This window comes from Trichechus manatus, unplaced genomic scaffold, assembly GCF_000243295.1.
Source record: "Trichechus manatus latirostris isolate Lorelei unplaced genomic scaffold, TriManLat1.0 scaffold00014, whole genome shotgun sequence".
In the NCBI taxonomy this organism is placed as follows: Eukaryota; Metazoa; Chordata; class Mammalia; order Sirenia; family Trichechidae; genus Trichechus; species Trichechus manatus.
The window spans coordinates 12,553,532-12,570,807 of record NW_004443950.1 but is presented as its reverse complement, the minus strand read 5'-3'; the positions used below and the strand labels follow the sequence as shown (position 1 = coordinate 12,570,807).

The 17,276-nt window shown below is 38.6% G+C and overlaps 1 protein-coding gene across 2 annotated transcripts in view; it reads left to right on the top strand.

Annotated features, from left to right (window-relative positions):
- LPCAT2 (lysophosphatidylcholine acyltransferase 2) overlaps positions 1 to 17,276 on the top strand; it is a 98,605-nt gene that overhangs the window by 57,011 nt on the left and 24,318 nt on the right. For both annotated transcript variants that reach the window (XM_023726893.1, XM_012554192.2), the window contains exon 11: positions 906 to 1,059. In XM_023726893.1, coding sequence (XP_023582661.1) covers positions 906 to 1,059 — 154 coding nt within the window. The remainder of the gene's footprint in view (positions 1 to 905; positions 1,060 to 17,276) is intronic.

Below are 17,276 nucleotides of genomic sequence, written 5' to 3'. Positions count from 1 at the left end.
ATTTAATAGACCTTGGCGTCCTCCCTAGGAAGGAAGTTCAGAATTAGGTATTGTATCAAAGTTCAATATTAAAATATTGATAACTGATATGGGCAAGCATTATTTATACCTGCTAGATAACAAAAATGTTTAGCTTTATTGTTTTGATGTTAAGTTCACAATACTCCTATAGGTTTGAAAGGTTTAGGTAGTCATTAAAATTGGATATAGAAGTATGTTAGGTCACCTCTCTGATTCTTTAAGGCAGAGACAGGCCTTGATATAATAAGCTACAGTATATTTTTCAGTGTTTTATTATCCTGATTTCTTGTTACTTAGATTAGTGGAAATGTGTATAGTCTAACGAATCTCCTTATCACAACAATTTGTAAAACGTGAGTCCTACTTCACTGTCAGTCTGAAAGCTCCTTGAAGGCAAGAATTGTAATTTCTTTTGTACCAACTCAGTGTTATTGACTAAACCACATGAACAACAACAGCAAAAAATTGCCATTGAGTGGATTCCAACTCATAGCGACCCTTATAGGGCAGAGTAGAACTCCTCCATAGGGTTTTCAAGGAACAGCTGATGGATTCGAACTGCCAAACTTTTGGTTAGCAGCTGAGCTCTTAACCACTGCGCTACCAGGGAATTTGCTTTATTTTCTTTTGTGAGTCATTTATTGTACCACTACATTGTTCGTCTTCTCAGGTACTTTTATTCCCTTCAGATACTTGGGATGATTAATTAAAAAAATTAAATGTCTGCATACATATTCAATATGTAGTTTAAATGCCTATTTTATTTTCCTTTTCAAATTTAACACCAAATATTTTCCCTTAGATAAATTAATAAAACAATGCTCATAAAATATTCATTTGAATTGTAAAGAGCTAATAACATGTTTTTATGTTTCTTTGTTTAGATTAGATTGGGATGGTATTCGTAAGCATTTGGATGAATATGCTTCTATTGCAAGTTCCTCAAAAGGAGGAAGAATTGGAATTGAAGAATTTGCAGAGTATCTGAAGTTGCCTGTTTCGGATGTCTTGAGACAACTTTTTGCCCTCTTCGACAGGGTATGTTAAAATTTAATTTTAAATATGCAAACATTTTTACTGTCAGTCTCCACAGAGCATAAATCAAAATGACTGGCGTTAGAAAAACTTGTTAGATTGGTATTAGAAGAAGAAAAGCTGGGCCCATGGTTTCATTATTTTTCCCCTTAATTATAATAATTATGTATGTGTGTGTATGTTGCATGGTTGGATTGAGGTCTATCATTTTATTATTTTTGTTTGTCTCCTCTGCCTTTTTTTTAGATTTAAAAAATATTTTTATTTTATCTATTGACTTTCTGGCTTTGTATTATTTTTAAGTAGTTGTTCTAGGAGTTACAATAAATACAACTAATTTTTTGTAATCTATTTAGAGTTATATTTTTACAAGTTCAAGTAAAACCTCGAAGCCTTACAACCAAATAGGACCCTTCACCCTCTGTTGTCTTTTATGTTTCTGGCGCTTTCCTTTTAAGTTATTTTTTCCTTTGTATTATTATATCTGCATACATTGAAAATCCCATCAATGTTATAATTTTTGCTTTCAACAGTCATACATTTAAGAGGAGAAAAATAGTCTGTTATATTTATCCAGATGTTTACTGTTTTGGTTGCTCTTCCTTCATTCCTAAAGTTCCAAGTTTACGTCCGGTGTCATTTCCCTTCAGCCGTTAGAACTTTGGATGGCATTTACTTTAGTGCAGGTCTTCAGGTGGCAGATTCTCTTAGTTTTCCTTCATTTGAGATTGTCTTTGGCTTTCATTTCTGAAGGATATTTTTGCTGTATATAGAATTCTGAGTTGACAGCTCTTTGCTTTCACCAATTTAAAGATAACATTCCACCGTCATCAGGCCTCCATGGTTTCACCATCTTATTGGTTGTCTTTCAAATATGGTCTTTCCTCACCTATCCTCCTGCTGTGGTATTCTGTCCACAGGTAGCTGCTTTTTGTGTTTTCTTCAGAGGTTTTAGGTGTAATCAGTGGGAGAGATAGGCTGGAGTGGGCTTACTCCGTCTTGGCTGGTACCAAAAGTCCCAGTTTGTTCTTTATTAACCACTGGAAAAAGATATTTTGCAGAGAATTTATAGCTTTGTGACAAAAATCAGGACAGCGCTAATGTTCCTAATGACTTATTCTATGATCTCATAGATGAGCTATTATTTAACATAAAGCTGTTAAGCAACCTTCTTCTGTATGTTGTGCGCAGGCCTCTCTTCTGGGCTTGCTTGCAGCATACAGATAATCTTCACTTATCTGTTAAATGATCATGTATCATTGGAGTAAAACCAAAAAAATAAAAACAAAAACAAACTCATTGCCATCGAGTTGATTCTAACTCATAGCGACCCTATAGGACACATTAAAACCGCCCCATAGGGTTTCCAAAGAGCAGCTGGTGGATTCGAACTGCCAACCTTTTGGTTAGCAGCTGAGATCTTAACCACATACCACCAGGGCTCCATCATTGGACTGGTACTATCATAAAGCATAATGAAGATTTTTTTTTTAAATAATATTTTATTGTGTTTAAGGTGAAAGTTTGCATTTAACAATTACTACACAAATTGTTCACTGACATTGTTACATTTTTCACAATGTATCAACATTCTCATTAATTCCATTCTGGATCTTTCGTTTCCAGTCATCTGGTTTCTCTTCCCTTTTCCCCTTCATCTTTGCTTTAGAGTAATTGTTGACTGTTTGGTTCATATAGATGATTTTTTAAAGGAGCGCAGTACTCACTGGTAATATTCTTTATTTTATGAGCTGACCTGTTATTTAACTAAAAGGTGACCTCGGGGTAGTTTCAGTTCAAGGTTTATGGAATATCTCAGGGTGATAGTCTTGGGGAGTCTTCTAGTCTCACCCTGTCTGGTAAGTCTGGATTTTTTAAGAATTTAAGTTCTGTTCTATATTTTTTTCCCTTCTGTCAAGATCCATCTATTGTGGCCCTGATTGGGTTGTTAGTGGTAGCTGGGTGCTGTCTAGTTCTTCTCTGGTCTCAGGGTAGATGAGGCTGTGGTTTGTGTAGACTGTTAGTCCTGTGGACTAGTTTCTTCTCTGAGTCTTTGGTTCCCTTCTTTCTCTTTTGCTCTGAACGAGAAGAGACCAATAGTTGTATCTTAGATGTGTAATGAAGATTTGAGGAAAGGAGAATTATTGGATGTAAACATGCAACATAGGAAATTAGAGGTGCATTTTCACTTATATTATTGCTAGTCTTTCTGTGAGATTTATCTAGCATCTTCCACTATGGTTCTAGAAGCCATGCAAGTAATTTTAAGTAAAGTTTTTATAAACATGAATCTTTTTACAGGAAGGAATATGGCAGGGACATATAAACAAAGACGGGAGATGAGGAAATGGGAAGGGACATGAAGCAGGGACCAAGGAGGAAGTTTACAGCACATCTTAGATATCGTGCTCACTGGATTCTTAATAAAAATTTAAAAAATACCTATAGAGGTTATTCTGTCCTTCAAGTGTCAATTTGTCATAGCTAGCAGTTACAGAGTGATTATGACACCAGTTCTGTCTTTTATTGACTAATGATAGCTGCCAGCAGCCCCACTGTTCCTAAGCCCAGGTCAGCATAGGAAGATTTGGGAGTGGGGAAGGTAGTGTAAACCAAAGATTAAAATAACTTCTCTGGGAAGAATTTTTCAGAAAGTGCTAACCTGTATGGCCCAGATTGTGGTGTCTCAGTCTCATGATAGGTGCATTTGATGCCTGAGCAGGGGCCTTCTGAACCCCCAGTTAGCCAAGCTCACTCACCTTGAACTAGAGAAAAATAGTTAGCTCTAGGCAGTTGGGAGACTGGTGAGCCTTTGTAGCCAATTTGGTCATTCACGTTTTCCCATGGACTGCTTCCATCTACTCGGGTATCATTGATACTGAGAGTTTTCTGCACTTCTTTTTTTTTTTTTTTTTTTAAATTGTACTTTAGATGAAGGTTTACAGAACAAACGAGTTTCTCATTAGTTAAACAGTACACATATTGTTTCATGACATTGGTTAACAACCCCATGACATGCCAACACTCTCCCTTCTTGACCTTGGTTTCCGTATTACCAGGTTTCCTGTCCCCTCCTGTCGTCTAGTCTTTGTCCCTGGGCTGTTGTGCCCCATTAGTCTTGTTTTATTTTATGGGGCTGTCTAATCTTTGGCTGAAGGGTGAACCTCGGGAGTAACTTCATTACTGAGCTAAAAGGGTGTCTGGGGGCCGTACTCTCGGGATTTCTCCAGTCTCTGTCAGGCCAGTAAATCTGGTCTTTTTTTGTGAGTTAGAATTTTGTTCTACATTTTTCTCCAGCTCTGTCCGGGACCCTCTGTTGTGATCCCTGTCAGATCTTCTGCACTTCTTTGTATGGTGTGGCTTAGCTTTAAATGTAGACTATAAGCTGGCCTTTAAAGCACTTTTCATTCCATCTCCAACATTCTGGCAGGTAGGGAAAATAGTCTGAAAAATTAATGACTAATGTGTTTCACCTTCCTTTCTCTCTCTCTCTTCCTTTCTCTCTCTCTGTCTCTCTCCTTTTCTCTATCTTTCTCTCTCCCTCTCTCTATCTCTTCCTTTTTATTTTAAACACACCTGCATGTCTGTGCCTGTGAAGATTTGCTTTGTTTTGAGAAGCTGAATTGTGCAATTGTCCATACTGTGCACATACCCAGTTCCATGCTAGGCCTATTTTCTGTCTCATTAAGTGATTTAGCCAAGGAATGTTTGATGGGAAAAGTGAGGAAGTTCAGTAACTTCACAGTTTGTTTCTCTCAGAGTAACTTATCTTGCTAAATTCAATGTTTAATGGGGATGGGGTGGGGAGGAAGGGTGGGAAAGAGAAAGGGTGGAGTGTTCCTGTTGCTCTTTTAGTAGCTATAAATTCTTGCAATGCAAACTGCTCTCATAAGCCCCTCCCATGTTCCCTTCCCACTTTATCCTTTTCTCCTTCCTTATTTTCCTCTCCCAGTCTTTCCCCAAATCTAACATGGTTATGGTTGGTACTTTGGGGGTGAGGGGAGGACCTAGATATCTCTCCACCATTCCCTTACTCTCTCTTCTCACCAGGTTTCTTGGCTAGTCTACAAAAACTTCATTATGGTTTTTCTCTCAATTTGTCATTAAAAAAAATTTGCTGTCCATTTAGCTACTTCTAACATGTTCTTTTAGATTTTCAGATATCTGATGGCAGGCATTTTGAAAGTCCAACAGAAATGTGGCCTTCAATACCCAAAGCATGGCCTGCTTCACTAGTTGGGATAAGTTCCTTTGGAGAAGTCCTATCTCTTTGGAAACAAAAAGACCCTTTTTATCTTTGGATCTAATTTAGGTTTGTTTTTTTTTTTTTATTTTTTTTTATTTTTGTGAATGTGCACTGAACTCTCCTGATCAGAGGCTGATTAGTGATTAGTCAAATGTCCAGATGAGTTAAAACTGAGGGCTGTGATGATGGTTTAAAACCGTGGCTTCTCAACATCTTTTATATGCCTTATTCAGTTTTAAGTACTAGATTTTTTGCCAGCACATTTGAAGGGATTTAAAGACACTTAGCAGGATTAAAAAATAATACCGGCTTACTCAGAAAATCATCATAAGTCATTTCTGCAGTATAACAATGTCAAGATCCATAACAGCATCTTTGTTCATTTCGTCCTATGTCCCGTCCCATTGCCATTGAGTCGATTCTGACTCACAGTGACCCTATAGGACAGAGTAGAACTGCCCCATAGGGTTTCCAAGGAGCGGCTGGTGGATTTGAACTCCTGACCTTTTGGTTGGAAGCCAAGCTCTTGATCAGTAGGCAACCAGGGCTATGTTATTGAGCAAAGTCCTCAAATATTTCAGTGTTTGTTGCTAGCTGGACAGTATACCATGTGTCTGCTTCTTATCCCTTAGTAGCAAGTCATACCCTCTTTTACACTACATCTCATGGTATATTCAGCCTAATATTCCATCTGACACACATCACCATTACAGTGTATATACTCACTGGTAGCAAAACTGTATTTCAGGGGTTGGCAAACTTTTTCTGTAAAAGTCGTTGTTGTTAGGTGCTGTCGAGTCTATTTTGACTAATAGCAACGCCATGTGACAGAGTAGAACTGCCTGGTAGGGTTTTCTAGGCTGTAATCTTTACGGAAGCAGATCGCCAGGTCTTTCTCATGTGGAGTTGCTGGGTGAGTGCGAACTGCCAACCTTTCGATTAACAGCTGAGTGCTTCTTGTTGTTACTGTGTGCCGTCGAGTCAATTCCGACTCACAAGGACCCTATAGGACAGAGTAGAACTGCCCCATAGGGTTTCCTAGACTGTAATCTTTACAGGAGCAGATCACCAGGTCTTTTCTTCTGCAGAGTCACTGGTGGGTTCGAACCGCCAGCCTTTTGTTTAGCAGCCAAGCACTTAACCATTGCTCCACCAGGGCCCCTTAAATTTTTTTGGCTTTATGGGCCATATAGTCTCTATTGCAGCTGTTCATCTCTGTCATTGTAGTATGAAAGCAGCCATAAACCAGATATAAACGAATGAGCGTGGGTGTGTTCCAGTAAAACTTTATTTACAAAAGAGGTACTTGGCTGGATTTGGCCCACAGGCTGCAATTTACTGACCCCTGCTATATTTAATAAACTGATGAAACAAAGCATATGGTAGGTTTAAGGACTGGATTGAAGGATTGCAGTTAGTGCTCATGCTGACCATTGCTAATGAATAAGGAAGACCGAAGAAGAATTGGCGCCTTTGAATTATGGTGTTGGCGAAGAATATTGAATATACCATGCACTGCCAAAAAGAATGAACAAATCTGCCTTAGAAGTACAGTCAGAATGCTCCTTAGAAGCACGGATGGCAAGACTACGACTCACATACTTTGGACATGTTATTGGGAGGGATCAGTCCCTGGAGAAGGACATCATGCTTGGTATATTAGAGGGTCAGTGAAAAAGCGGAAGACCCTCAACAAGATGAGCTGACACAGTGGCAGCAACAATGGGCTCAAACATAGCAACAATTGTGAGGATGACACAGGGCCAGGCAGTGTTTTGTTCTGTTGTACACAGGGTCGCTATGAGTCACAACCGACTTGATGGCACCTAACAACAACAACAACCACGGCTGACTTGAAGGAGATCATTCTGAATCTTTACCCATGACTAATCTGTCTACCTGTTGTTGCTATCCCCCCACAATTCTAACTAGGAGTATATCAGTCATCTTCACACACAGGAGGTTGAGAATGAGGGAGATTGATACCTAATTTCTCAGGTATAGTCTGATACAAGTTCTCTCTTTTTACTAATACCATTATGCACATCATAGATCATCACCTAGTAAAAGATAGATAGATGGCTACTACTTTTATTCTTTAAAAAAGTTTGAAAATGGTCATGGTTTTCCCTGTTTCTGCCTTCCAAGTAATATTCTGTTCTTCTGTCATTACTATGTCCTTTGTTTAAGTATTAGACAGGAGATGTTTGTGTGTACTTTAGCACTTTGGCAGTCCAGCCTTTTTGGCTATTGTAAATTTCTGTAGATCTTTTATTACTGTTTAACATTCGGTGGAATGAATGTGTTTCTTTATCTCGAGTTCTTCCTGTCTGCTCTGTTCTTGGTATCAGTTCAAGTCTTAAATCTTGAGTGCCAATAACAGCAAGCATCCTTGCTTGCCTGTTCCTGTTGGACAAGGTAGAGTGCTGTCATGTGCGGTTTTCTGCTTATGCTGACAGGTAAGGCAGGGCACTTAGGTAGCTTTAGTGATTGGAAATAAACAATGAAGTCTTCTATCCTTTTCATTTCTAGTTCAAGTTTGACATATAATAAAGTATCTCATGGTTCATGTGAAAAGAAGAACTCATCTTGATTCCAATCCCAGTTAATCAGGATTTGATATATGAAATCTACTCTATAATTTATATAATTGTCAGAAGAAGGCCATAGCTTTCTGGGTTGAGCAGATGACCTTTTGTATGCAGCTGTGGAAGCTGCCCTGAAAGTTTAGTGGTCCTATACGTCTGACCATTTCCCCCTTCAGTTCTCAGATTGACTTAGCTCCCCATTTAGTCCATCATAATGTTTTCTCTTGGCATGTATTGTTACACTAGAAATATCCATTTAAACATAAGAATTATGTACTTCGTTTTTGGCTTCTCATTGTATGATGGGAGATGCACAGAGAAACAGAAAGGAGATTGCAACAATTAAAGCTTAACTTTTTTACCAGAACAAATGAGTGATGGCTGGCCTCCTCCAGGAGCATAAGGAAGTAAAGAACAGGGCTTTGTAAAGAGCAAATTGTGCAGACCAATTTAATTTCCTCCTATGATAGAGTGACAGTCTAAGATTATAAGGGAAAATAAATAGATATTATCTATATAGGCTCTAGAAAGGCTTCTGATTTCATCCAACATGACATTCTCATCAATAAAGTAGGAAGGTCTGGTCCAGATCACATTGCAGTTAGGTGAAAACCCCACTTGACAAAAAGATTTCACACAAAGTGGGACTAGTGAATTCTTTTGTTACCTTAGACCAGGTTCAGTCTCCCATTTTGGAATTCTGTTTGGAAGAGCAACATACTTAGTAGGTTGCAATCATGAATAATTTTGAAAATAAGCAATCAGCAATACTTTTGAAAATGTCAGACAACGGAGAAGGGCAAGTAAGCATGTCTTCAAAGGTCATAGAACCAGACCCACGATAAAGAAAGATTGAATTCATATGTAACACAAAAGGCTTGGGCACCAGAAGGAAACTAACCTCCATGCAAGAATGATGCTGCTGTCACTGTTTCATGGCACATTCAGATCTAGACACAGAATTTTAGAACTAAAGGGACTTTTGGTGTTAATTTATCCATCCTCCTTATTTTGCAGAAGGCTGTCAGCCCGTGAGAGGAAGTTACATGCCCAAGGCAACACAGCTAGTTAATTGCAGGACAAGGACGAGAACTAGTTCAGCATTCTCTTTACTACAAACTGTCACCATTGACTTTTTTTTTAATGCCTTTATTGAAGTGTATTTTACATATTATATAATTCTCTCATTTCAAGTGTACAATTCAGTGATTTTTCAGTAAATTTACCAAGTTGTACAGCCATCACCATAAATCGGTTTTAGAACATTTCCGTCACCCAACTGATTGCTCATGTCATTAACTGTTAACCCCGTTACCCACCGTCTGGACCTAGCAACCACTAGTCTACTTTCTGTCTCTCTAGATTTGCCTTTTTAGGTATTCCATATTAATAGAATCATATCATATATGATCTATTTTGTCTAGCTTCTTTCACTTAGCATGTTTTTCAGGTTTATCAGTGTCTTAGCGTGTATCAGTAGTTCATTCTTTTTTATTGCTGAATAGTTGTCCATTGTATGGATATATCACACTTTGTCTATTCATTCACCAGTTGGTGGACATTTAGGTTTTCTCTAGTTATGGCTATTATTATTCGGGAGAAAGATGTGGCAGTCTACTCTCATAAAGATCACAGCCTTGGAAACCCTCTGGGGCAGTTCTACTCTGTCTTATAGGGTTGCTATGAGTCAGAATCAAATTGATTTGATGGCAGTGGGGTTTTTTGTTATTGTTGTTTATGGCTATTATAAATAATGCTGCTAAGAATATTCATATGTGACCATTAACTTTTTAAGTTCAATAAACTCCTCTCTTCAAATTGGGGTTAAATTATCCATCAGATGTGGTCTCTTCCCCTAACCTGTTTCTCCAGATCTGGACAGTAGAGTTTGCTGAGACAGTGGCTAAAGTTGCTATTAATGTTCTAATAAATAGCCTTAGGGGATTAAATGGTCCAGAGAAGAAAAGGCTTGTTAATCTAATAACAGTCTTTTATTCTATGATGGCTTATGAAAAATTGTTAGCCAAATGACCTCCATCTTCACAGAAAATAAATGAGAGGAATTGGATTTAAATCTCAGCAAAAAACACTTCAGATAGACATAAGGAGACTCATTTTATATGACAGTTGATGTTATCAAATTAATTTGCAATATTATAGAAACAAAATTCATGTAATTTCCTCTGAGAGAAGCTTATATGAATGGATTTCAGTCTATCTGAGGCCAGATGGCCCTTTGTGATCCCCTAAAAGAAAGACAGTCTTTTGTGATACTTTTTGGTGTGGTTAAGGAAGACATTTGGCCTTTTGTGTTCACAGAGGCCATTTCATTGTACTCATGAAAAATAAAACCAGTTATTGGAAGGTTCTACACATACCACTGGGTATTGCAAAAGGAGACAGGACATTGCTTCAATGTCCTAAATAGAGCAGGGCCCTCTAGCTACTATTCTTTGCCTAATAACAGCTAGAATAATCATTCCTTAATTCTAGAGTTATACCGTTACAAAGTAATTTCACATCTGTTATGGGTTGAATTGTGTCCCCCCAAAATGTGTATCAACTTGGCTAGGCTATGATTCCCAGTATTGTATGATTGTCCACCATTTTGTCATCTGATATGATTTTCCTATGTGCTGTAAATCATACCTCTATGATGTTAATGAGGCAGGATTAGAGGCAGTTATGTTAATAATGAGGCAGGACTCAATCTACAAGATTAGGTTGTATTTGAGTCAATCTCCTTTGAGATATAAAACAAGTGAGCAGAGAAAGGGAGGAACATCATGCCACCAAGAATGAAGAACCAGGAGGGGTGTGTGTCCTTCGGACCTGGGGTCCCTACACTGAGAAACTCCTAGACCAGGGCAAGACTGATGACAAGGACCTTCCCCCAGAGCTGACAGAGAGAGAAAGCCTTCCTCTGGAGCTGGCACCCTGAATTTGGATTTCTAGCCTCCTAGACTGGGAGAGAATAAATTTCTCTTTGTTAAAGCCATCCACCTGTGGTATTTCTGTTATACCAATACTAGATAACTAAGACAACATTTAATCCCCTTTTGATTTCATATTTGAACCTTTACTGGTTCCCACAGTTATGTGTGTGATAGATGTTGTCACATGGCAGTTCAAAGCCCTTTCCAATCTGATTCCATCCTATTGTTCAGCCTTTATCTCCTGTCACGCCCCAGGATGGACTATACACCTTCTTTGGAATACCTTACATGCTTTAGCTCCTCTGTATTTTGACCATACTGTCTCTCCATATCTCTGGTCTGTTTAGAGAATTCAGATAGCCTGTAATCAGGCCTACACACTATCTCTTCTGTAAGTAAATGTTTTCCTTTTTTGGACCTCAGCAGAATTCATTGCTCCCTATTTGGGGCAATGTAAAAAAAAAAAAAAAAAAAAAAAAGAACGATTGCCATTGAGTCGATTCCGACTCATGGTGACCCCATATGTTACAGAAACTGCCCCACAGGGTTTTCTTGACCATAATCTTTATAAAAGCAGATCATCACATCTTACTGCTGTGGAGCTGCTGGTTGGGTTTGAACCACCAACCTTTAGGTTAGCAGCTGATTGCAAACTGCTTATGCCACGAACCCATAGTGATTGGATAATACAGTACAAAGTACTAGCTGTATGACTTTGGATAAGTAGCTTAACTTCTCTATGTTTTTCTTTCTTTATCTAGAATAACTTTTGTATCTTTCAGAGGAATCCTATGAAACCCAAATACTAAAGCAATTTATATACAAATGTAATGAATTAGTGGTAAGAGTAGAAAGATGAGCACAGCACTTCAGATTATAATTACAACCAGTTGTCTGTGGGTCATCTTGATCCTTGAGAACATTAATACTATTGTATTCACTTTTGTATCCTAAGCACTGAGCCCAACTCCTGATACATAATAAATTGGATTGAATCATTGTGAAGTAGGCAGGGAGATTCTGTTATCATCATTTTGCAGATTAGAAATTGAGCCCCAGATGCTAAGTGATACAATGATTCAGTCATTAAGTCCTGGTCACCTTTCCCTGAGTTCACCAGTAGCACTTCCAGGGACCCCTGAAGACCTTGTACTCTGACTCTATCTAGTATTAAGCGTTGTTAGGTGCCTTCGAGTTGACTCCGACTCATAGCAACCCTATGTATGAAAGAACGTAATGTTGCCCGGTCCTGTGCCATCCTCAGATAGTAGGTATGTTTGAGCCTGTTGTTGCAATCACTGTGTCAATCCATCTGATTGAAGATCTTCCTCTTTTTCACTGACCCTCTGCTTTAGCAAGCATGATGTCCTTCTCCAGAGACTGGTCCCTCTTGATAACGTGTCCAAAGTAAGCAAGATGAAGTCTCACTATCCTGGCTTCTAAGGAATATTCTGACTGTACTTCCTCTAAGACAGATTGTTCATTCTTCTGGCAGTCTACGGTATATTTAATATTCTTCACCAACACATCCAAATGCGTCAGTTTTTTTTCGATCTTCCTTTTTCATTGTCCAGCTTTCACATGCATATGATGCAATTGAAAATACCATGGCTTAGGTCAGGCGCACCTTAGTCCTCAAAGTGACATTTTTGCTTTTTAACGCTTTAAAGAGGTCTTTTGCAGCAGATTTGCCCAATGTAACATGTTGTTTGATTTCTTGACTGCTGCTTCCATGGGTGTTGATTGTTGATCTAAGTAAGATGAAATCCTTGACAACGTCAATATTTTCTCCATTTATGATGATGTTGCTTACTGGTCCAGTTGTGGGGTTTTTGTTTTCTTCATGTTGAGGTGTAATCTATACTGAAGGCTGTAGTCTTTGATCTTCGTCAGTAAGGCAGGCAGTCCCCAGGTTACGAACACCCAACTTACTTACAACCTGTAGTTACAAACCAACCCCTTAAAGCCTATTATATTAAAAATTCCAGGTACATACAGTGGTTCATAATAACAAACAGGCACTACTTTGTGACGCACATCAAAACACTATTATTATTACTATATTATTATGTTAAAGACATTTTAGTGTATCTGTAAGTGTTTCTTTAGTGTTTTTATGCGTAGCTAGGTACACTATATGCTATATGCTAAGGACAACACACGTCTGTCAGTTTGTCATATTGAGGGGGCTTGCATGTTGCTATGATGCTGGAAGCTATGCCACCAGTATTCAAATGCCAGCATGGTCACCCATGGTGGAGAGGTTTCAACTGAGCTTCCAGACTAAGAAAGTCTAGGAAGAAGAACCTGGCAGTCTACTTCTGAAAAAAATTAGTCAGTGAAAATCTTATGAATAGCAGCAGAACATTGTCTGATATAGTGGCAGAAGATAAACCTCTCAGGTTGGAAGGTGCTCAAAAGATGACTGAGGAAGAGCTGCCTCCTCAGAGTAGAGTTGACCTTAATGGCATGGATGGAGTCAAGCTTTCAGGACCTTCATTTGCTGACGTAGCATGACTCAAAATGAGAATAAACAGCTGCAAAAATCCATTAATAATTGGAACGTGGAATGTACAAAGTATGAATCTAGGAAAATTGGAAATCATCAAAAATGAAATGAAATGCATGAACATTGATATCCCAGGCGTTAGTGAGCTGAAATGGTCTGGTATTAGCCATTTTGAATTGGACAGTCATATGGTCTACTCTGCCAGGAATGAAAACGTGAAGAGGAATGGCATTGCATTCATCATCAAAAAGAACATTTCAAGATCTGTCCTTAAGTACAACGCTGTCAGTGATAGGATAATATCCATATGCCTACAAGGAAGATCAGTTAATACGACTGTTATTCAAATTTATGCACCAACCACTAAGGCCAAAGATGAAGAAATTGAAGATTTTTACCAACTTCTACAGTCTGAAACTGATCAAACATGCAATCAGGATGCATTGATAATTACTGGTGATTGGAATGTGAAAGTTGGAAACAAAGAAGAAGGATCAGTAGCTGGAAAATATGGCCTTGGTGGTGATAGAAATGATGCCAAACATTACATGATAGAGTTTTGCAAGACAAATAATTTCTTCATTGCAAATACCTTTTTTCAACAGCATAAATGGTGACTATACATGTGGATCTTGCTGGATGGAATACACAGGAATCAAATTTACTACATGTGTGGAAGGAGATGATGAAGAAGCTCAGAACAAGGCCAAGGGCCGACTGTGGAACAGATCATCAGTTGCTCATATGCAAGTTCAAGTTGAAGCTGAAGAAAATTAGAACAAGTCCACGAGAGCCAAAGTACAACCTTGAGTATATCCCACCTGAATTTAGAGACCATCTCAAGAATAGATTTGATGCATGGAACACTAATGACCAAAGACGAGACGAGTTGTGGAATGACATCAAGGACATCATACTTGAAGAAAGCAAAAGGTCATTAAAAAGACAGGAAAGAAAGAAAAGACCAAAATGGATGTTAGAAGAGACTCTGAAACTTGCTCTTGAATGTCGAGTGGCCAAATTGAAAGGAAGAAATGATGAAGTAAAAGAGCTGGACAGGAGATTTCAAACGGCAGCTTCAGAAGACAAAGTAAGGTATTATAATTAAATGTGCAAAGACCTAGAGTTAGAAAACCAAAATGGAAGAACCCACTCAGCATTTCTCAAGCTGAAGGAACTGAAGAAAAAATTCAAGCCTTAAGTTGCAATAGTGAAGGATTCTATGGGCAAAATACTGAACGATGCAGGAAGCATCAAAGGAAGATGGAAGAAATACACTGAATCACTATACCAAAAAGAATTGGTCGACTTTTAACCATTTCAAGAGGTAGCATATGATCAAGAACCAATGGTACTGAAGGAAGAAGTCCAAGCTGCACTGAAGGCATTGGAAAACAAGTCCCCAGGAGTTGATGGAATACCAACTGAGATATTTCAACAAATGGATGTAGTGCTGGAAGTGCTCACTCGTCTGTGCCAAGAAATTTGGAAGACAGCTCCCTGGCCAACTGACTGGAAGAGATCCCTATTTGTGCCCATTCCAAAGAAAGGTGATCTAACCAAATGCGAAAATTATCAAACAATATCATTAATATTACACACAAGTAAAATTTTGCTGAAGATCATTCAAAAGCGGTTGCAGCAGTGCATCAACAGGGAACTGCCAGAAATTCAAGCCATATTCATAAGACGATGTGGAACAAGGGTTATCATTGCTAATGTCAGATGGATCCTGGCTGAAAGCAGAGAATACCAGAAAGATGATTACTTGTGTTTTATTGACTATGCAAAAGCATTTGACTGTGTGGATCATAACAAATCATGGATAACATTGCAAAGAATGGGAATTCCAGAACACTTAATTGTGCTGATGAGGAACCTGTACATAGATCAAGAGGCGGTTGTTGGAACAGAACAAGGGGATACTGCATGGTTAAAAGTCAGGAAAGGAGTGCATGAGGGTTGTATCCTTTCACTATTCTTATTCAGTCTGTAAGCTGAGCACATATTCCCAGAAACTGGACTATATGAAGAAGAATAGGGCATCAGGACTGGAGGAAGACTCAGTAACAACCTGTGTTATGCAGATGACATAACCTTGCTTGCTGAAAGTGAAGAAGACTTGAAGCACGTGAAAACCAAAGACTGCAGCCTTCAGTATAGATTACACCTCAACATAAAGAAAACAAAAATTCTCACAACTAGACCAATAAGCAACATCATGATAAATGGAGAAAAGATTGAAGTTGTTAAGGATTTCATTTTACTTGAATCCACAATCAGCCCCCATGGGAGCAGCAGTCAAGAAATCAAAAGATGCATTGCATTGGGCAAATCTGCTGCAAAAGACCTGTTTAAAGTGTTAAAAACAAAGACGGTCACTTTAAAGACTAAGGTTTGCCTAACCCAAGCCGTGGTATTTTCAGTCGCCTCATATGCACGTGAAAGCTGGGCAATGAATAAGGAAGACTAAAGAAGAATTGCGATCTTTGAATTATGGTGTTGGCAAAGAATATTGAATATGCCATGGACTGCTAAAAGAACAAACAAATCTGTCTGGGAAGAAGTACAGCTGGAATACTCCTTAGAAGTGAAGATGGCTAGACTTCATCTCACATACTTTGGGCATGTTATCAGGAGGGACCAGTGCCTGGAGAAGGACGTCATGCTTTGTAAAGTAGAGGGTCAGCGAAAAAGAGGAAGACCCTCAACGAGATGGACTGACACAGTGTCTGCAACAACGGGCTCAAGCATAACAACAATCATGAAGATGGCACAGGACCTGGTAGTGATTCATTTTGTTGTACATAAGGTCGCTATGAGTTGGAACCAACTCGATGACACCTAACAACAATAACAAGATAAACATTTGACTAACTGCATTAGATATGAACTGTACCTAACTGTTCCAACTTACTTATAAATTTGACTTAAAGACAGACTTAGAAACGAAGTCGTTCATAATCCAGGGACTGCCTGTAATCTGATTCAATCTACTATCAAGTGTGGTGGTTGTTGTTAGTGGCCATCAAGTCAACTCTGACTCATGGTGACCCCATGCGTGCAGAGTAGAACTGCTCCATAGGGTTTTCAAGGCTTCAACCTTTCAGAAGCAGACCACCAGGCCTGTCTTTCAGTGTGCCTCTAGATGGTTTCAAACCACCAACCCTGCAGCTAGTAGTCAATCACTTAACTATTTGTACCACCTAGCTGCCTAATATTATCAAGGGTAGTATTTCTCAAAATATTGTTTGGGACCACCTACAGACTCACTTCTGAAGATGCTTATTAAAAATATAAGATCACATCTCACAAATGCAATGTTGAACAAAAAAAGCCAGACACAAAGGAGTACATACTATATGATTCCATTTATTTATGGTGCAAAACTAATCTGTGGTGTTAGTTGTCAGGGGAGCAGTTACCCTTGGGACATGAGAGATACTGGAAAGAAGGAAGAGGGGCTTCATGGTGCCAGTGATGTCTTATTTCTTGATCCATGTGCTGTGACATGGGTATGTATAGTTTTTGAAATTCTTTGACCTGCACACTTATGATTGATACATTTTTTTTTCTTTTTTAATTGTACTTTAGGTGATGGTTTACAGAATGAATAGTTTCTCATTAGACAGTTAGTACGCATATTGTTTTATGACGTTGGTTAACAACCCCACAACATGTCAACACTCTCGCTCCTCGACCTTGGAGGACCTTTTTTCTTTTTTGGTGAAAATATACATAGCCAAAGATACACCATTTCAAAAATTTCTACATGTACAATTCAGTGACATTGATTATGTTCTTCCAGTTGTGCTACTATTCTCTCTATCCTTTTCCAAATTATTCCATCACCATTATCTTCAACTCACTGCCCCCGAGGCTTCCCATCAAAACTTTTAGTTGCTACTGATCTCACATATATAATTCCTTTTTTTTTTTTT